This window comes from Salvelinus sp. IW2-2015, unplaced genomic scaffold (assembly GCF_002910315.2).
Source record: "Salvelinus sp. IW2-2015 unplaced genomic scaffold, ASM291031v2 Un_scaffold2680, whole genome shotgun sequence".
Classification (NCBI taxonomy): Eukaryota; Metazoa; Chordata; class Actinopteri; order Salmoniformes; family Salmonidae; genus Salvelinus; species Salvelinus sp. IW2-2015.
In genome coordinates, this window is record NW_019943986.1 from 58,907 (window position 1) to 80,406 (window position 21,500).

At 42.2% G+C, this 21,500-nt stretch overlaps 1 protein-coding gene across 2 annotated transcripts in view; it reads right to left on the reverse strand.

The window, feature by feature from the left end:
- The window catches only part of LOC112074551 (tyrosine-protein phosphatase non-receptor type 6), a 36,661-nt gene that overhangs the window by 9,600 nt on the left and 5,561 nt on the right, over positions 1–21,500 (reverse strand). For both annotated transcript variants that reach the window (XM_024141709.2, XM_024141708.2), the window contains exons 5-15: positions 20,730–20,919; positions 16,410–16,526; positions 16,068–16,193; positions 13,725–13,821; positions 13,487–13,566; positions 13,155–13,301; positions 12,891–13,022; positions 12,288–12,442; positions 8,236–8,303; positions 7,924–8,066; positions 7,425–7,489 (exon numbers count right to left, since the gene is read on the reverse strand). In XM_024141709.2, coding sequence (XP_023997477.1) covers positions 7,425–7,489; positions 7,924–8,066; positions 8,236–8,303; positions 12,288–12,442; positions 12,891–13,022; positions 13,155–13,301; positions 13,487–13,566; positions 13,725–13,821; positions 16,068–16,193; positions 16,410–16,526; positions 20,730–20,919 — 1,320 coding nt within the window. The remainder of the gene's footprint in view (positions 1–7,424; positions 7,490–7,923; positions 8,067–8,235; positions 8,304–12,287; positions 12,443–12,890; positions 13,023–13,154; positions 13,302–13,486; positions 13,567–13,724; positions 13,822–16,067; positions 16,194–16,409; positions 16,527–20,729; positions 20,920–21,500) is intronic.

Here is a 21,500-nt window from a genome sequence, read left to right on the forward strand (position 1 = left end):
TAGTATGGTTAAGACAGTCAAACACTACTCACATACCCTGACCCTACCAAACAGTACCTGACCCTACCAAACAGTACCCTGACAGTACCCTGACCCTACCAAATACTACCCTGACAGTACCCTGACCCTACCAAACACTACCCTGACAGTACCCTGACACTACCCTGACTCTACCAAACAGTGCCCTGACACTACCCTGACCCTACCTGACACTACCCTGACACTACCCTCACTGTACCAAACACTACCCTGACTCTACCAAACACTACCCTGACCCTACCAAACACTACCCTGACAGTACCAAACACTATCCTGGCCGTACCAAACACTATCCTGACCGTACCAAACACTACCCTGACAGTACCCTGACTGTACCAAACACTACCCTGACACTACCCTGACCTTACCAAACACTACCCTAACACTACCCTGACAGTACCCTTACCCTACCAAACAGTACCCTGACCGTACCAAACACTACCCTGACTGTACCAAACACTACCCTGACACTACCCTGACTGTACCAAACACTACCCTAACTGTACCAAACACTACCCTGACAGTATATTGACAGTACCCTGACCGTACCAAACACCACCCTAACAGTACCCTGGCCATACCAACACTACCCTAACAGTACCCTGACCCTACCAAACACTACCCTGACACTACCCTGACAGTACCCTGACCCTACCAAACACTACCCTGATAGTACCCTGACAGGTTAACAATACAAGGATAGTTCGCAAATGTACAACAGGTAAAAACAGGTATTGCCTAGCTTAGGAGATAAACACTCAGAAGTGGTGACAGTGTCACATTTCATACTGTACATAGCCAGCTCAGAGCTCTCCAGTGAACTCTGGATTGTGAGCTTACCCACACCACACTGGATTGTGAGCTTACCTACATGTTTGAGTGGCCGTAGCCTTGGCCAGGCGGGCACTAGAGGCCAGCGGGGAAGCCATTCTATTGTACTGTAATTAGATAAATGGATGAACCAATCAACAGTTTTTCCAACACAATTTAGGACACTGAGCTACCCGTGTCAAGCCAGTGCCAGACTCACACTGTGGTGTATTATACTGCACTAGAGACAGGTTACACTGTGGTGTATTATACTGTACTAGAGACGGGTTACACTGTGGTGTATTATACTGTACTAGAGACGGGTTACACTGTGGTGTATTATACTGTACTAAAGACAGGGGTTACACTGTGGTGTACTATACTGTACTAGAGACAGGGGTTACACTGTGGTGTACATATGTACAGAGAACAGGCGTTACACTGGTGGTGTGATATACTAACTGTACTAGAGACGGGGTTACATGTGTGTACTATACTGGTATATAGAGGATCCGCGGGTTAACCATTGTGAGTGTTATTTCTGTACTAGAAAACCGGGGTTAACATTGTGAATGTGTATTATCTGTCTAGAGACAGGGTTCCCACTGTGGGCTGTATTATCACTGTACTAGAGACCGGGTTACACTGTGGTTTTAATCCTGTAATAGAGAGACAGGGGTTAACACTGTTGGTAGTATTTATACTGTTACTAAGAGACAGGGGTTACTGTGGTGTATTATCCTGTACTTAGAGACAGGGGTTTAACTGTGGTATATTATCCTGTCCAGAGACAGTTGGGTTACACTGTGGTGTATTATAACTTGTAAACTAGAGACAGGGGTTACACTGTGGTGTATTATCTGTACTAGAGACAGGGGTTACACTGTGGTGTTTATACTGTACTAGAGACAGGGGTTACACTGTGGTGTACTATACTGACTAGATAGACAGGGGTTACACTGTGGTGTACTATACTGTACTAGAGACAGGGGTTACACTGTGGTTATATACTGTACTAGAGACAGGGGTTACACTGTGGTGTATTATACTGTACTAGAAACAAGGGGTTACAACTGTGGTGTATTAAACTGTAACTAGAGATGGAGTTACATGTGATGTATTCTCTGTACTAGAATGGGGTTACATTGTGATGTTTTTCATGTACTAGAGACGGTGTTACACTGTGGTGTATATCCATGTACTAGAGACAGGGGTTACACTGTGTTATTTACCTGTACTAGAGAACGGGGTTACACTGTGGTATATTATCCTGTAACTAGAGACAGGGGTTACACTGTGGTGTATTATCCTGTACTAGAGACAGGGGTTCACGTGGTATATTATCTGTACAGAGACAGTGGTACACTGTGGTTATTATCTGACTAGGAAGGGGTTACACTGTGGGTGTATTTCCTGTACTAGAGACAGGGTTACACTGTGGTGTATTATACTGTACTAGAGACAAGGAGGTTACAACTGTGGTGTACTAATAACTGTATAGAGACAGGGGTTACACTGTGGTGTACTATACTGTACAAGAGACAGGGTTTACACTGTGGTGTTATATACTGTAACTGAGACAGTTGGTTAACACTGTGGTGTATTATATGCACTAGAGACAGGGGTTACACGGTGATGTATATCCTGTACTAGAACGGGGTTACTGGATTACATGGAGGTGTATTATCCTGTACTAGAGAAGGCGGTTACACTGTGGTGTATTATCCTTGTATAGAGACAGGGGTTAACTGTGGATATTATCCTGTACAGAGACAGGGTCATTTCTGTTGTTATATACTGTACTGAGACAGGGGTTACACTGTGGTGTATTATCCTGTACTAGAGACGGAGGTTTCACTGTGGTTGTATATACTGTATAGAGACAGGGGTTACACTGTGGTGTATTATCTGTACTAGATGGACAAGGGTATTCACTGTGGTTATAATACTGTACTAGAGGACAGGGGTTAACTGTGGTGTATATACTGTACTAGACGGGGTTATCACTTGTGGTGTAATATCTGTCACTAGAGACAGTTTACACTGTGGTGTTTATATCTGTACTAGAGGACAGGGTTACAACTGTGGTTAATTTATCCTGTACAGAGACAGTTGTTACACTGTGGGTGTATATAACTGTACTAGAGCAGGGTTTACACTGTGGTGTATTTATCCTGTACCAGAGACAGTGGGTTCACTTCTGGTATATATACTGTACTATGAGAACAGGGTTAAATGTGGATGTATCCTATATTGCAGGTCTAACTCTGGAGATAACTGTACTGCGGGTACACTGTGGTTATAGTATGTACTAGAGAAGGGGTACACTGTGGTGTATTCTCTAGAGTGGTAACTGGATTACTCTTACTGTAACTGGTAATTATGTTTTATTATGTAACTAGAGACAGTTTACCTGTGGTGTATTATCCTGTCTCAGAACCAGGACGCTTAACATCTGTGGTGTATTATCATTACTAGAGACAGGGGTTACACATGTGGTATATATCCTAGAGACAGTTTGGTTACACTGTGGTATCTATCCTAGGTTAGAGACAGTGGTTACCACTGTGGTGTATTATAACTGTAAGAGCAGCGTTACACTGTGTTACTATATACTGTAACTAGAGATGGGTACACTGTGATTATTCTCCTGCTACTAGAGACTGGGGTTACCTTTGTGTTTTATTCATGTATAAGGAAGACGGGTTCACTTGGTGTCATTAATATACTAGAAGACAGGGTTTTACACTGTGTGTACTAATACTGTCTAAGAGACAGGGTTACTGTGGTGTACCATACGTACAAGAGACGGGTACACTGGATTGTAGTTATACTGTACTAAAGACAGGGTTATACACTGTGGGTGTCTATTACTGTACCTAGAGATAGGGTTACATCTGTGATGTTATTTCTCCTGTTAGAAACTGGCGGTACATTGTGATGTATTATCATGACTAAGGAACAGGTGCACTGTGGTGTATTAATCCTGTTATAGAGACAGGGTTACACTGTGGTGTATTATCCTGTACTAGAGACAGGGTTACTGTGTATATTATCTGTACAGAGACGTATGTGGTGTTTACTACTAGGGTAGGTTGTAGTATCTGTACTAGAGACAGGGGTTACACTTGGTGTATTACTTACTTGACACAGGGTAACATGTGGGTATATACTACAGCTGGGACTGGTGTATTATATGCACTGAGAACAGGGTAATGTGGTGTACTATACTTATAGAGACATTTGAACGTGGGTGTATTATCCTGTACTAGAGAAGGGATTACACTGTGGTGTATTAATCCGTAATGAGACAGGTTACACTGTGGTATAATTATCATGTACCGAAGAGAAGTTGGTTTACACTTGTGTATTATACTTACTAGAGACAGGGTTTTACCTTCTTGGTGAATTAATTCTGTACTAGAGACCAGGGGTACACTGGGTGTACATATACTGTACTAAGAGAAAGGGGTTACACTTGTGGTGTATTAATACTGTACTAGAGACAGGGTTACCCTGTGGGTATATAATACTGTACTAGAGACAGGGTTAACTGTGGTGTATGATACTATTACTAGAGACATGGTTACATCTGTGGTGTATATACTGCACTAGAGACAGGTTAACTGTGATGTATCTGTAAAGACAGTGTTACCTGTGGTGTATATATTACTAGAGACAGGCATAACATGTGGTGTACTATACTGTACTAGAGATGGGTTTACACTGTGATGTATTCTCCTGTACTAGAGACAGTGGGTTACAACTGTGGTGTTTTACTCATATACTAGAGACGGGTTACAGCTGTGGTGTATTTACTTCTAGAGACAAGGGGGTTTTTACACTGTGGATGGTATATACCTGTACTAGAGACAGGGGTTACTGTGGTGGTTTACCTGTACTAGAGACAGGGTTTACTGTGGTGTATTCTGTACTAGAGACAGGTTATGCCTGTGGTGTATTATACTGCACTAGAGAGCAGGTGGTTACCTGTGGTGTATTATCCTGTACTAGAGACAGGGGTTACACTGTGGTTATTATCTTACAGAGACAGTGTTAACTGTGGTGTATTATACTGTACTAGAGACAGGGTTACACATGTGTGTATTATACTGTACTAGAGACAGGGGTTATACTGTGGTGTATTATCTGTACTAGAGACAGGGGTTAGCACTGTGGTGTACTATACTGTACTTGAGACAGGGTTATACATGTGGTGTATATATACTGTACTAGAGACAGGGGATCACTGTGGTATTATACTGTACTAGAGACAGGGGTTAACTGTGGTTACTGATACTGATACTAGAGACAGATGTTTACACTGTGGTGTATATACTCACTAGAGACAGGGGTTACACTTTGAAGTACTGTACTGAGACAGTGGTTACACTGTGGTGTTTATACTGTACTAGAGACATGGGTTATACCTGTTGGTGTACTATACTGTACTAGAGAATGGGTTAACTTGTGGTATTTACTGTACTAGAGACATGGGGTTAACACTGTGGTGTTTATATCAGTGTTACTACAACGGTTACCTGTGGTTATTATACTAAACTAGAGACAGGGTTACACTGTGGTGTATTACTGTATAGAGACAGGTGGTTTACACTGTGGTGTACTTACCTGTACTAGAGACAGGGTTATCACTTGGTGTACTATACTGTACTAGAGAACAGGGTACACTGTGGTGTATTATACTACTAGAGACAGTGGTTACACGTGGTTGTATAATGTACTAGAGACAGGGTTAACTGGGGTGTATATACTGTACTAGAGACAGGGTTAACTGTGGTATATTACATGTAACAGGTTACATGGTGTTACTTACTAGGACAGGTGTTACACTGTGTATACTTACTGTACTAGAGACAGGTGTTTCGACTGTGGTGTACTATATCTGTACTAGAGACAGGGTTTACTGTGTGTTTATCCTGTACTAGAGACAGGGTTACATTGGTGTATTATCTGACTAAGAGACAGGGGTTACACTGTGTGTATATTTTACTAGAGACAGGGATTACACTGTGGTGTATTATACTGTACTAGGACAGGTTACTGTGGTGTACTATACTGTACTAGAGACAGTGTTATACTGTGTGTTACTGTACCTAGAGACAGGGGTTACACTGTGGTGTATTAATACTTATACTAGGAGAAGGTTACACTGTGGTGTATATCTGTACTAGAGACAGGGTGTTATACTTGGTGTACTATACTTGTACTAGACGGGGGTTAAACACTGTGGTGTACTATACTGTACATAGAGACAGGTGTTATACTGTGGTGTACTATATGTACTAGAGACAGGGTTATTACATGGGTGGTGCCTCGGGGCTCTTTCTTACTAGGCCCAGAGTTTCCCTGACGCAGTCATCTGCAGAAGAATCTGATCCCTATACCAGCTGTATAACCAGGGTTATCCTACAGCCAGCTGTATGAACAGGTGATCCTTCAGCCGCTGTATACCAGGTGATCCCTATAGCCTGCTGTATAACAGGGTGATCCCTCAGCAGCTGTATAACCAGGGTGATCTACAAGCCAGCCTGTAATAACCAGGGTATCCTAAGCACTGTATACCAGGGTGAACTGCTGTATTACAACGGCGTGATCCTACCGCTTATAAGCCAGGACTGTATAACCAGGGTGATCCCTATAGCCAGGCTTGTATAACCAGGGTGAACCGTGACTGTATAAACAGGTGATCCCTATAGGTGCTGTATAATCAGGGTCCAAAGTGTTTCCTGGTCAAGAAGAACCTGGTCCCTACATTCTCATAGCAGTTAACACTGCTAACATTGTCTTAACTTGTATTCAGGCATCCCTGGGAATCAGTGTAATTCAACCTGACAGAGAAATGGGCTGGTTGATCGAGTGGAAGTTTACAGAGTTTGGTCAGTCTGGATGATCCAAACAGGTCAAGTGATTCCTCCTCTCCTTTGTTGTCCAGTTTAGTTTTTAATTGGCCCATTCTTCCAGAGCGAGAGAGTACAGTAGGCGCTACCTAGCCAAATGTATCGCCTCCAAAGGTTACACGAACGTGCCCAATCAGCTAAATTGGACAACAGAAGGATGGAGAGACATGGGACGACAATGGATAAACAATGGTCCCATTTTCAATATGGCTTATAGGAGCTAGGCTCATTAGGAGACAGAGCTGAGAGAGAAAGTCTCCACATCCTACTCCTCTCTCTTTTCTCTCTCTCTCCGCCTCCTCTCTCTCTCTCTCTCTCTCTCTCTCTCTCTCTTCTCCTCTCTCTCTCTCTCTCTTCTCTCTCTCTCTCTCTCTCTCTCTTCTCTCTTCTCCTCTCCCTCTCTCTCTCTCTCTCCTCTCTCCTCTCTCCTCCTCTCCTCCCTCCTCCCTCCTCCTACCTCTACCTAACCGCTACCTTACCTAACCTCTCCCTCTCTTCTTCCGTACTCTCTCTACCTAACCTCCTCTTCTGTTGTGGCTCTCACTCTTGTGTAAGGCCTGCGCCAGAGAACTTTGACCCAATGTGGTTTTGAGGAGAGATGGGAATATGCACGGGACTCCAATGGCATGTGCACAGACACACACTGTACAAACTCACTTGGAGACCTTGCGGCTGGCAGGCTGGTGTTTGAACTGCAGATTTCCATACTCTGTCTCAGCTCCCTAGAAAGGGGAGAAGAGGACAGCGAGTGTTAGATGATGGGTGGTATAAGGTGAGTCAATGTGCAGAATTAAGTCATAGTCTTATTAACAATTCCCCAGAAATTTGGCAATTTCCGTTAACAATTTCAACCTCTCTCTGTCAATGTTCATATTTTACAAAGCAGTGTCTGATAAGACATCTGTCTGGAGAACAGAAGAACATGCACAACAACAGTGGKAAGTATATATTGACACAGATCCCTCTGTGTCAGCTGATATCTGAGTCTCTCTGCTGTCTTGTTGTTGTTATTTTCTGGAATGTTGTTTTTCAACACAGTTTGTCAATAGACATATACTGTAGCCGGTGCACTTGGGAGAGGAGAACAATATATATTTGATTCCATATTACCCATATTCCTCTCCCTTCTATTGCAACCTCCCCCCCTCTCCCTCACCTTGTTGTAGGTCTTGGATGCCTCTATGTACTCCGAGACGGCCAGGTAGATGAACTTGTACTGGGCCTCAGTCTGCACCATGCCTGACCGCTGGTCTCGCACCATCTGGATGCTCTTCTGGATGTCTATGTCACAGTCCAGACCTATGGACAACCAGGAAGTTAGAATCACAATCAACAACAAAAACATTGTCATTCTACAGTGATGACAGGCATTACAAGGATCATGGGACAAAAGAGCCATAATAAGATACAGTATAAAATCATGAAGATGTGAAGAAATGCGGGAACTTTGGTAATGAAAGAGACTCACCTTTAGTGTCGATGGTCTCGATGATCATGTCGATCACCACAATGGTGCCAGTTCGGCCTATTCCAGCACTACACAGAAACACAACACAAACAGAGTGGTTGTAGGGACAACTGTCAGTACAGTACCATGTGATTGGACTCAATGCAATTCACTGAAAGTAATTAACTGTATTGAAACAGAATTTCTAGAGCAYTATTGATCATCTAAGTCATTRTGTGATCAGAGGTGTAAAGTGTTCATGGACAAATGGAGAGGGATTTGTCATGTTGTCACACTAACAGATGTCTCAGCCAGGGGATGACCACTTTACACACACGTGACTGTGACAGTTTGGTTATATTATAAAGACCAGTGGATTGGATAAGAACTTTGTCCCTATGGATGTCTTTCAGTGTAAAGAAGCAAAGGAAATAGCTTTTGTCATTAAACTGTACTGCAACAGCCTTGTAAACACTCTATACACTATTGTGCTGTACTTATGTCTGCTTACATAACAAATAGTCACGGGACCAACAACATACAAGAGTACAAGAACCCTCCCTATTCTTGATATCACAAGGGGAAAATTCCTATAGTATAAACTGTCAGTTGACTTAAAATGCTGAGTACCGCAACTAGGGTTGCACATTTTGGGGAATATTCAGAGGTGGTAATTTTCCATCGGAATTAACGGGAATATATTGGAATTAACYGAAATATATACAAATCAATATGAATACCATTTAAATGTAGATGTTTTTTGCATTGGATATATTTACCATATCATATGGAGACAGAAACATAAACCTTTTACCTTATCATAAGTAGGCATAATTGTAAATTATTAAATCCTTCCAATAGAAATAAAAAAACAATTTAGTTACGAATTGAACTTTAATTAAATGAGTTGGCTTTTCACATGGGATGATTTCACTGAACAACAAAAAAAAGCATATAAAAAAGAAAGGAGGACCAAGGCACTCTTCATATAATTAATTAAAATGCCTTTATTAGTATGGCATGTTCAATAGAAACAAAGTTTTTTTTTTTTAAACCTACGCGTTTCGGCTGCATGGCCTTCGTCAGGGAGTACAAAAAAAAAAGGAATACAATGTCCTCTTTTTAACAGCTTTTCCAATTAGCCCTAACAAAATTGATTGGACACACCTAGTAAGCAATACTATACACATTAAAAGGTGAAATACTGTAGCTATGTTATCATAAAAATACAACTCCAAGCTAGAAGTATCAGAACACTAAAAGGTAGTTCTAACCTTAAATATGACTGGGAGAAGTGTCAAGAATAAGAAAGCAATATATTCCATAGTACACTAGAACACAGCAAAACATGAACAACAACAGTCTAAACATAGCGGAGGGCAATTGAGCAAAACGTCCACTAGATGACAGCAAATGGACCCATCATGACCCTACAGGAAGGGTGAGAAATCCATATCTTCATTTAAACCAGGGTATTTAGTGGCCTGTAGTTTGTAAATCCAAAAACTTTCCCTTTGGTTTAACTGTTTAAGACGGTCCCCTTTTCTAATAGAGGCCGGAATATTGCCCGGATGGCCCCAAATTGCCCGGATTGCCCCAAATTTGCCCGGATGGCCACCAATTTTTCAACCCTTGTATTGGTCAGCCTGTTGCGTGCTTTGGTGTGTGTGTTCCCAAACAAGGACCAGTTGTGCTCTGAGGCGGCTGATGTTGATGGGCTTTGGAGGAGGATGGAGGCAACAGGGGAAAAAGCCTCAGATCCACAAAATCCCTTCCACCAGGTGGCTGATGAGATACGTTGGCACGACTGCCATATTGCATCTCCATGCCAAAGCCCTTGCTTGGAAGTATACTTTGCCAGACTGCCAAGAACCTTGCCCTCATCCAGGCCAAGGTGGCGAGAGACAGTAGTGATGACACCATAGGCCTGGTGGATCTCTGCACCAACATGTACGCTGRGGCYTGTATGGGCTTCAGACAGAAGTCTTCACGCTTTTTGATGTATTTCAGAACTGCAGTTTCCTCTGCTTGGAGCAACAGTGAYGTGGGCAGGGCAGTACGGATTTCTTCTCTTACATCTACAAGCAGAGTCTGAACATCAGACAGGATGGCATTGTCTCCCTCAATCCGTGTAATGGCTACTGCTATAGGTTTCAGGAGTTTCAGGCTGCTTACCACTCTTTCCCAAAATACATCATCCAGGAAGATCCTCTTGATGGGGCTGTCCATATCAGCAGACTATGATATGGCCATTTCTTGGAGAGACTCCTTCCCTCCAGGAGACTGTCAAACATGATGACAACACCACCCCAACAGGTGTTACTGGACAGCTTCAATTTGGTGCTCTTATTCTTCTCACTTTGCTTGGTGAGGTAGATTGCTGCTATAACTTGACCCTTCACATACCTAACCATTTCCTTTGCTCTCTTGTAGAGTGTATCCATTGTTTTCAGTGCCATAACGTCCTTGAGGAGCAGATTCAATGCATGAGCAGCACAGCCAATGGGTGAGATGTGAGGGTAGGACTCCTCCACTTTAGACCAAGCAGCCTTCATGTTCGCAGCATTGTCTGTCACTAGTGCAAATACCTTCTGTGGTCCAAGGTCATTGATGACTGCCTTCAGCTCATCTGCAATGTAGAGATCGGTGTGTCTGTTGTCCTTTGTGTCTGTGCTCTTGTAGAATAATGGTTGAGAGGTGGAGATGATGCAGTTAATTATTCCTTGCCCACGAACATTCGACCACCCATCAGAGATGATTGCAATACAGTCTGCTTTCTCAATGATTTGCTTGACCTTCACTTGAACTCTGTTGAGCTCTGCATCCAGCAAATGAGTAGATAAAGCATGTCTGGTTGGAGGGGTGTATGCTGGGCYAAGAACATTCAGAAATCTCTTCCAATACACATTGCCTGTAAGCATCAGAGGTGAACCAGTTGCATACACAGCTCGAGCAAGACATTCATCAGCATTTCTCTGACTACGTTCCTCCATTGAGTCAAAAAAAATCATTCCAGGAGGACCATGAGCTGTTGCTATCGATAAGGTGTCTGATTCATCATTTTCACCTCGAATAGAAGTAGAGGGACTTTTGTCAGAGGTTGCTTAATGTGAGTGCTGAGGGAACTTTATGCACTTGGCCAGATGGTTCTGCATCTTTGTTGCATTCTTCACATATGATTTGGCACAGTATTTGCAAATGTACACAGCTTTTCCTTCTACATTAGCTACAGTGAAATGTCTCCACACATCAGATAGTGGCATTTTCCTGTAGAGATTAGAAAAAAATGAGTAAAAAAAACAAAAAACAATTTCATGTASAGATAAATAGTTAAGCAGCTAGATTAAACAACTCCTTTGTAAGATAAATGTTTTAAAATGAAACATGTATGGAAACAGGTGAATTAGCAGGCTAAAGCAAGCTAAAACCCACATGGTAGCAAAAACTAACTAGCAGAAATTGTTAACAAGTTAGAAATTATTTAAACACACTTTCTGTTGGCTACTATTTACTAGTTAACAAAAAATCATGTATGTCCTATAAAATATATTCACCRCACCCAGTATTGTAATCAAAACTTACCAGAAAGCATGTAGTCCTTGGCTCAGACAGTGTAGTAGTGTGGGCTCAATAGCATCTCATTAGTGTGTAAGATCTTGAGGATCAGCTGTACATGTGATGGAAGAGTGCACTGTGCATGCAGAGGGTTCCAATTCAATTGGGAATAGTAGAACCAAAATATGCCACAACACCTAGAATTTCCTTATGTGTATCCCACAAAAAAGGTTCACTGTTATAAGCCAACTTTTCTGATGAATTTAAGCAAAATTCCCAGGCTTAATTTCCGATGGAAATTTCCGGAAAAATTCTGGAAATTTACCGGAACGTTTCCGACACTTCGCAACCCTAACCGCAACTAATCTTAACAACTAATCTTAATCCTGGAAAAACAACATAATCTGAAGTTCTTATCATGTATTCTAGACAATGGAGAATGGATAGAACTGACACTTATCTTCCTGAATACAGCTGGAATATASCAAGWWTACAGCTGGAAGARAGCTAGAATATACCTGCAGTGGATGATCATTGGCCCGGCGTTGGRGAARTCGGCCTGTTTTGAGTTGACCTGAGTGAGGAAGCTGAGCACCCCTCCTGGCTCCTCGGGAACTCCATGGTCGGGCCAGCTCAGGTACTGGTAGTGCCAGATAGTACGGACCAGGTCCGACTGGGACAGACGAGGAGGTGAGGAGGAGAGAGGAAAGAGACAAAGAGGAGAGACATGAGTAATACTGTAAACTCAGCTAATCTGTGACTGCAGTGATGACCGAGGTAACAGTGATGACAGTGATGACCGAGGTAACAGTGATGACATAGATGACAGTGATGATAACGGTAACAGTGATGCAGTGGTGACAATGGTAACAGTGATGACAGTGAAGATAATGGTAACAGTGGTGATAGTGATGATATGACAGTATTGGAGATGACAGAGGTGTTAACAGTAATGACAATGATGGTAGTGATGACAGAGATAACAGTGATGACAGAGGTAACAGTGATGACAGAGGTAACAATGATGACAGTAGTAACAATGATGACAGAGGTAACAATGATGACAGTGGTAACAGAGGTAGGAGAGGTGATGATGAGTGGAGCCAGCAGGTGGTACCTACCTGATCCAGAGGGGAGATCTCCATAACCCTGATCTTGTAGTCAGTGGCATCTCTCTCAGAGACACAAGTGACCACATACGGCCCCACCTCTTTGGAGCCCTGCATTTCTGGCCAGTATGGCACGCATTTATTCTGCATAAACAAACATGGAGAAATGGTTTGAGGAAAATGAGATGGGTAGTTTATACTATGTTATAATAGTAAAATCATACAATGTAAAAGAAAATGCTTTCAAATTCTCAGTAACACTCTTAAGTCACTAACCCGTCCCTTCTCGACCTCCCTGGTTGTCATGACGATGACCCTTGTCCTCTCCTGCCACACCATCTGCCAGAAATCGTTGACAGTTGTTGCAAGGCAGCCCTGACAGGCGATGTACACCTTCTGGTCACCGGGCTCCTGCAGCTTATTCTACAACGAGACGGAAAAAGTTAGTAAAATATGTAAAATATTGTCTACATGGAGACAAAGCCCATTGCAATTATAGTCTCTGATCATATTAATTAAAACATAATCATGTTTAGACTTGTTATGGATTCATAACAGTGGTTTATCATTTGATGTTGAGACTACAAGGTGACATAACATGTACTTACTGTCACATAGTTGCCATTGATGTAATCTGAGCCAATGATATCGGGGTCTCCAGATGACAGAATGACCCTGGTCTCATCAACTGGGAGGAGAATAGGATGAGTGTAGAGATGGAAGGATGTGAGAGAGAGATGAGGGGATGWATCAGACAGAGATAATATAAATGGAAGAGAAAATGTAAAGAAGATGTGTAAAAGATAAGAGGCTATATCATTGCACGTTAGAAGTAGATGCTCTTACAGGGAAGGATGTTCTTATATCGGTTTTTGCTTTTGTTTTCTGGTCTCATCCCTTCTTCTCTGCTCTTCTTCACCTTTGTCTCCTGCTTTTGAAGYGCCTGAAAAGAACAAGAAAGAGAGAGAAGGAGAGAAAGAGAAGGATAGTCATTGTAAGCTCAATACAATTTTAAAAACATCAACAAGCATTCAATTACTTAACCAACAGTATAGAGGGGCCTTTAAACGGGTCACTTCTTGAAAATAAAAATACCCTTTAACAGCCATGACATTTCTCAACCATTTTTAAGTGACACCTTAAAGCTATTCTCTAATGACAAATGTTWAATTTGTTCCACAGTACTGCCACAGACTAAAGCAGGGGTTCCCAAACTTTTTCACTCTGGGCCCCCCTTCCAGCATTGGGGAACATCCCGGGCCCCGCGCGCACACCACATCTATTTCTATGGGCACAAGCACTGTTCATGACACAAACTGTTCAAACCCCTCTTGTTGGTGGAGAGAATTTTGCAGGTTTAAAGCTTATTTCCTGCAATTCTACACATTTTGTCATGGGGTGCAAAGAAAATGTAGCCGTTTGAAAGCAACTTTTTCTTGCAATTCTATACATTTTGCCATGTCTACAGTGTATTTATGTGATATTTGAGTGACAAAAAAAATACAACAATATCTATGGGCTAAAAAAACTAAATAAAAAAATATCTGACATGGGCTAGTTGATCTGGACATTTCTGACAAGTTATAAATAGCTCTCTAAGGTCTGCAATGACTGACACGACAAGAGGAACTTGACTCTTTCAAGAGTAAGTTTAAAACTGGACTGAGTTCACTTTAAAAATATATATATGTTTTTTTTAATGCCGACCCCACAGTTTGGGAACCACTGGACTAGAGGAAAGAGTTTTTCCCCATGGAGCTCTTGAATCAACAGGGAATAAAGTCAGTAGAGCTCCCTCTAGTGGAGTACTAGAGGGTGTCTCTAATGTGGCTGAAATAATTACATATAGATATCTGGGGACAGGCTATACAGTTTAGTGGATAAGCCCCATCTTGATCTGGGTGACTTCAGTTGTTTTTACCTTGAGCCATTTCAGGTCATCAAAGTGAGAGTGATGAGCACAGGATGGGAGTTTGAGAGTAATCCTGACTACAGGATGGGAGTTTGAGAGTAATCCTGACTACAGGATGGGAGTTTGAGAGTAATCCTGACTACAGATGGGAGTTTGAGAGTAATCCTGACTACAGGATGGGAGTTTGAGAGTAATCCTGGCTACAGGATGGGAGTTTGAGAGTAATCTTGACCTACAGGATGGGAGTTTGACAGGATTGTGTCGAGGCACAGATCTGGGAAGGGTACTTAAACATTTCTGCAGCATGAGCGTCCCCAAGAACACAGTGCCCTCCATAAAAAAGAAGTTTGGAACCAACAGACTCGTCCTAGAACTGGCCGCCCAGGAAAACTGAGCAATCGGGGTGAAGGGCCTTGGTCAGGGAGGTGACCAAAGAACCCGATGGTCGCTCTGACAGAGCTCCAGAGTTCCTCTGTGGAGATGGGAGAACCTTCCAGAAGGACAACCATCTCTGCAGCACTCCACCAATCAGGCCTTTATGGTAGAGTGGGCAGACAGAAGCCACTCCTCAGTAAAAGGCACATGACAGCCCGCTTGGAGTTTGCACCTAAAGACTCTCAGACTATGAGTCTGATGAAACCAAGATTGAACTCTTAGGCCTGAATGCCGAGCGTCACGTCTGAAGGAAACCTGGCACCATCCCTACAGTGAAAAAAGTTTTTTTTGCAAATGTATAAAAAATGGTGCACGCGCGTGCCCGGTGTAGTCAGAATGTTAGTGTGTCTGTGTTTGACCATTTGGTTGGTCATATAAGCTGTGTATGTAATGTGCCTTTACTCTTGTGCAACATGGTGAAACATTTTGAAACATGTTCGTTGGACAAGTCAAAGTGAGAGTGTTGCAAGGAAAAACTATAATCAAATGGTTAAAGGTCTCACAACTACAGCCATAGGAAGTAGAGACTGCAAGACCATAGACCACTTTTAGCCACCTTGCTAGAATTCGTTACATATCGTACTTTTTGAAAATTCATAACATGTAGTACGTTTTGCAAATTCGTAAATGTAATAATAATTGTAATTCATAACATATCATATAAAATGGGTGATGGTCATACCAATAAGAAACTTTGAATCTCATACTAAATGGAGTGTCTGGAATTTACATACATAATAATATGAAATGCTCTGAGACCAGGTTGAGTAAAGAGAGGAAGAGGTTAAGAAGGGTTGTTCAAAACATCACATCTTCCTTCCATCAAAACTTAATCGACTTACATCAAACTCCTCCCAGAATCCTGCTTTGCTCTTCTTGTCTCCCTCGTTCTCTCTCTCAGCCGTCTGGTCCAGCAGCCTCACTCTGCTGTCAATGTCTGCTGCATTCACTCTGGTGGAGAAGTAGGGCTGAAGGAGAGAAGGATGGAGTGGACAGGAAAGAGAAGGAGAGGAGAAGAAGTCAAGATTTGTTCGGATATGGCTCTAWCTTGTCATTCAGGTGATCTTTAACCCATTATAAGATACAGTATCTCCGACCTGTGTAAGGTTGTAACTTGACTGCAACACTCACGGTGACTTTGTGACCTGTATGGCGTTACAACTGTAAGTCCTGTAAGTCTTTACCTGTTTGAGGTGCACCCAGGTTCCAGACATCTCCTCGATGCCTTTGCGTTTGTAGTGCTCCATCAGGTCAGCCAGGGTGTCAAACATCCCTGTGCCTCCCACCGTGTACCGGTCATTCTATTTATATAAATATATGACAAAATGGGTCCCATTATGCCTGGCGAAAACCAAACACTACATTCCACAGTAAGAACCCTATACCAACGGTCAAGCATGGTGGTGGTAGTGTGATGGTTTGGGGATACTTTGCTGCCTCAGGACCTGGACCACTTGCCTTATTAATAGAAGGAACCATGAATTCTGCTCTGTATCAGAGAATTATACTGGAGAATGTGTGAGCTGAAGTGCAGCTGGGTCATGCAGCAAGACAATGATCCAATACAAACAATCAAGGCATGAAAATGGCTAAAAAGCAACACATTTGAAGTTTTGGAATGGCCTAGTCAAAGTCCAGACCTAATCTCAATTGGGATGTTGTGGAAGAACTTGAAACGAGCAGTTGATGCTTGATAACCCACAAATGTTACTGAGGTAAAGTAGTTCTGTATGCAAGAGTGGGCCAAAATTCCTCCACGGCGATGTGAGACTGATCAACAACTACAGGTGGAATTTGGTTGCAGTCATTGCAGCTAAAGGTGGCACAACCAGTTATTGAGTGTAAGGGTGATGCATAACTATGTCAATTAAATAAATAAAATAAGTATCAATTTGTTTTCTAATTTGTAAACTCAGGTTTCCGTTATCTAATATTAGGTATTGGTTGAAGATCTGATAGCATTCAATGTCAAAAATATGTAAAAATAGAGAAAATCAGAAATGGGGCAAATACTTTTTCACGGCACTATATATATATGTATATATACAGTACCAATCAAAAGTTTGGACACACCTACTCATTCCAGTTTTTCTTTATTTTTACTGTTTTCTACATTGTAGAAAAAATTGTGAAGACATCAAAACTATGAAATAACACATATGGAATCATGTAGTAACAAAAAAAGTGTTGAGCAAAATCAAAATATATTTTATATTTTATATTCTTCAAAGTAACCACCCTTTGCCTTGATGACAACTTTGCTGTCACGTATACTCCCTCTCCGGCCTCTAGGTCATCAGGCTGCTGATTATCCCGCACACCTGTCACCATCGTCTCGCGAACCTGCGCCTCATGACACTCACCTGGACTCCATCACCTCCTTGATTATCTTCCCTATATCTGTCACTCCCCTTGGTTCATTCCTCAGGTGTTATTGACTCTGTTTTCATGCCGATGCGTTTGTGTTTCGTGTTCATAGTTTATTTTATTTATTAAAACACTCACTCCCTGAACTTGCTTCCCGACTCTCAGCACACTTGTTACATTTGCACACTCTTGGCATTCTCTCATCCAGCTTCATGAGGTAGTCACCTGCAATGCATTTCAATTAACAGGTGTGCTTTGTTAAAAGTTAATTTGTGGAATTTCTTTCGTTCCTAATGCATTTGAGACAATCAGTTGTGTTGTGACATGGTAGGGGTGGTATACAGAAGATAGCCCTATTTGGTAAAAGACCAAGTCCATATTATGGCAAGAACAGCCCAAATAAGCAAAAAGATATGACAGTCCATTACTTTAAGACATGAAGGTCAGTCAAATCAGGAACATTTCAAGAACTTTGAAAGTTTCTTCAAGTGCAGTTGCAAAAACCATCAACTGCCTCTCATGAGGACCGCCACAGGAAAGGAAGATCCAGAGTTACCTCTGCTGCAGAGGATAAGTTCATTTTAGTTACCAGCCTCAGAAATTGCAGCCCAAATAAATGCTTCACAGAGTTCAAGTAACAGACACATCTCAACATCAACTGTTCAGAGGAGATCACGTGAATCAGGCCTTCATGGTTGAATTGCAGCAAAGAAATCACTACTAAAGAGACTTGCTTAGGCCAAGAAACACGAGCAATGGACATTAGTCCAAATTTGAGATTTTTGGTTCCAACCACCTTGTCTTTGTGAGACGCAGGTGAATGGATGATCTCCGCATGTGTGGTTCCCACCGTGAAGCACGGAGAAGGAGGTGGATGGTGTGGGGGTGCTTTGCTGGTGACACTGTCAGTGATTTATTTAGAATTCAAGGCACACTTAACCAGCATGGCTACCACAGCATTCTGCAGCGATACGCCATCCCGTCTGGTTTGTGCTTAGTGGGACTATCATTTGTTTTTCAACAGGACAATGACCCAACCCACATCCAGGCTGTGTAAGGGCTATTTGACCAAGAAGGGGAGTGATGGAGTGCTGCATCAGATGGCCTGGCCTCCACAATCACCCGACCTTTACCCAATTGAGATGGTTTGGGATGAGTTGGACCGCAGAGTGAAGGAAAAGCAGCCAACAAGTGCTCAGCACCTGTGGGAACTCCTTCAAGACTGTTGGGAAAGAATTCCAGGTGAAGCTGGTTGAGAGAATGCAAAGAATGCGCAAAGCAGTCATCAAGGCAAAGGGTGGTTACTTTGAAGAATCTAAAATCTAAAATAGATTTTGATTTGTTCAACACTGTTTTGGTTACTACATGATTCAATATGTGTTATTTCCTAATTTATGTCTTCAATATTATTCTACAATGAAAATAGTAAAAATAAGGAAAAACCCTTGAATGAGTTGGTGTGTCCAAACTTTACTGTTACTGATATAAACACCACTCTCTCACACACACACACACCACACACAACCACACACACACCACACACAACACACACACACACACACACACGCACACAACGGCACACACACACAACACACACCACACCACAACACCACACACACACACACACACACACACACACACACACACACACCACACACACGGGACAATATAGAATATAGAAACTGTCAATAATACACAGTAATAATGTTCTGTTGGTAACTGTGGTTTTGGGTCTTTGGTTATGTTTAGCACGTGAAAACAAATTTCCACATAAGAGGGAAATAAATGTTATCTAATATGATACAGCCAGTGTACTTCATGCATTTAAAGGCATGCGCCGGTACTTTGGTGACTAGTAAGTATTTTTTAAACCTCGCGCTTTGGGCTGGATGTGTCAATCTGTAGTTCATGCATAATCTATGAGCAAAATTGCCTTTTTACCCCAATTAGCTAAGAAATTTCTAGTTTGAAAGAGACTGTTTTCTGGAAGCTGTGCTGCACCAATTTCCATACATTTACAACCCACGTGGGCAAACCCCCTAGCAATTCAAGTTTCAGTCAATGAGCTTCAGCCCCTTGCCATTTGAGTGACAGCTAACAAGACTCACATACACATTAGAGAGAGAGAGAGAGAGAGCAATGACATGGTGCACATATCTGCCCATTTGCGACATAGTATGCAATTTCCAGGACCACTTTTGGCTCATGGGCGCTACTTTCAGAACCACTAGTTAAAAAGTAAACAAAAGTACCCGGAAAATATCTTTAATGTACTTCCTATTAGCTATTAAGAAATGCACCTGATGCTTGCTCCTGGTAGGGCCTGTGCCAGGACTCAATGACCTCTGTGATAATCTTCTGACCCTGAATTCTCCAGACTCCAGCCCTACAATGCTTCTCATTCAAATCCGCCTCATGTCTGCAATGAGATGAACCACAGCTAAAAATAACCTAACCATGATGGTGCTGCTGATCATGTTGAATCTACGAAAAGGAGGTTTGGGAATGAACGCAGTTAGTTACAGTCTAGCTCTGCACTTGGAAATAACTATGCTATTTTTTATTTCTAGTGGTAGTTACTGTACACACATGAATATAAAGTATTTAATTGTGAATACCAATTCTCATGTATTTTATCGGAATCGTATATGCATTTTCACACATCACCTAAGGGTCCAAATAAATACGTAACTAACTAATTAAAACATAACCGCTTGGCATACCTGTTTTTTAAGTAAAACTTTTGTAACCAGGAAGTGGTCAGTGATATCTATCAAACTCAAACCTCCATGTTCATATTGACTGGACTTTGCATAACTGTTTCTGTGCTGAGACAGTAGTGGTGGTGTGTTTGATGTTTGTCAGGTTTTCTCCTAGATGTTGGAAGCAGGAAGGTCATTCGTTGCATAAGAATAAACATTTTGGGGAAACTGAAAATTGGTCTGGTTTCATAACAAGATGTTCTCAGATATGAGAAAAACTATAGCAAAGATTACAATGTGAATTACAATAGGGAATGTGAGTGAATGTGTGAATGTGAGTTAGAGAGAGAAAAACACACAAACACTTTCACATGCTCGCACACACTCATGCACACACACTCATGCACGCATGCACACACACACAAACACACACACCTGGCACATGATCTTGATGTGTGAGACCCTCCTCCCTCCGCTGGATGCTTTGCTCTTCTCCTCAGTCAGAACAGACAGAACAAAGTCTCCAGGTTTGGACAGAGACTCCCGCACCAGGAAGGTACCCGGCTCGTCCCGTTCCCATAGCAACTTCTCTGCGTTGGGGCCTGACAGGTGTCCGTGATACCACCTGTATGGTGTATGACAGAGAAGGGGTCAATGAAGCTCTAATGGAKACARCACTATGCCCTACACCAGGGCTGGCCAACCCTCCTKCTGGAGAGCTGCTGTGAGTACAGGCTTTTGCTCCAGCCCTGCTCTAACACATCTGATTCAGCTAATCATGGTTGTAATAAGCAGCTCATAAAGCAGAAGCCAGTGTGTTAGAACAGGGCTGTATAGTACTATTCTGTAAAAGTATGGTTTGCAGCTTGTTCAGTGCTACCGGACAGACAGCGAAAGTGAGTGTAAATGTAATGTACTGTGACTGTGTTTTGTGAGAATGGAAAGAAGACTTGGTAGAGGACTTTAATAAACGTTTGAGGACATTTTGGTAACTAATGTGTATTTACGGCCTGTACAGATGCACTTTATATGGGTTTATGCAAGGTATTTCTGTCCTGCGAGTATAGTGTGTGTGAGTGRGTGTTTGCGTGCATACGTCTGTGTGTCTGGGGGAGTTTACACTCGTTGGTATGGGGATCGTCTCTGAGTGCTGCCTGCTGTTTAAATTTAGGCGCAGTTCTCGATTTCTTCATCTGAACTTCCTGC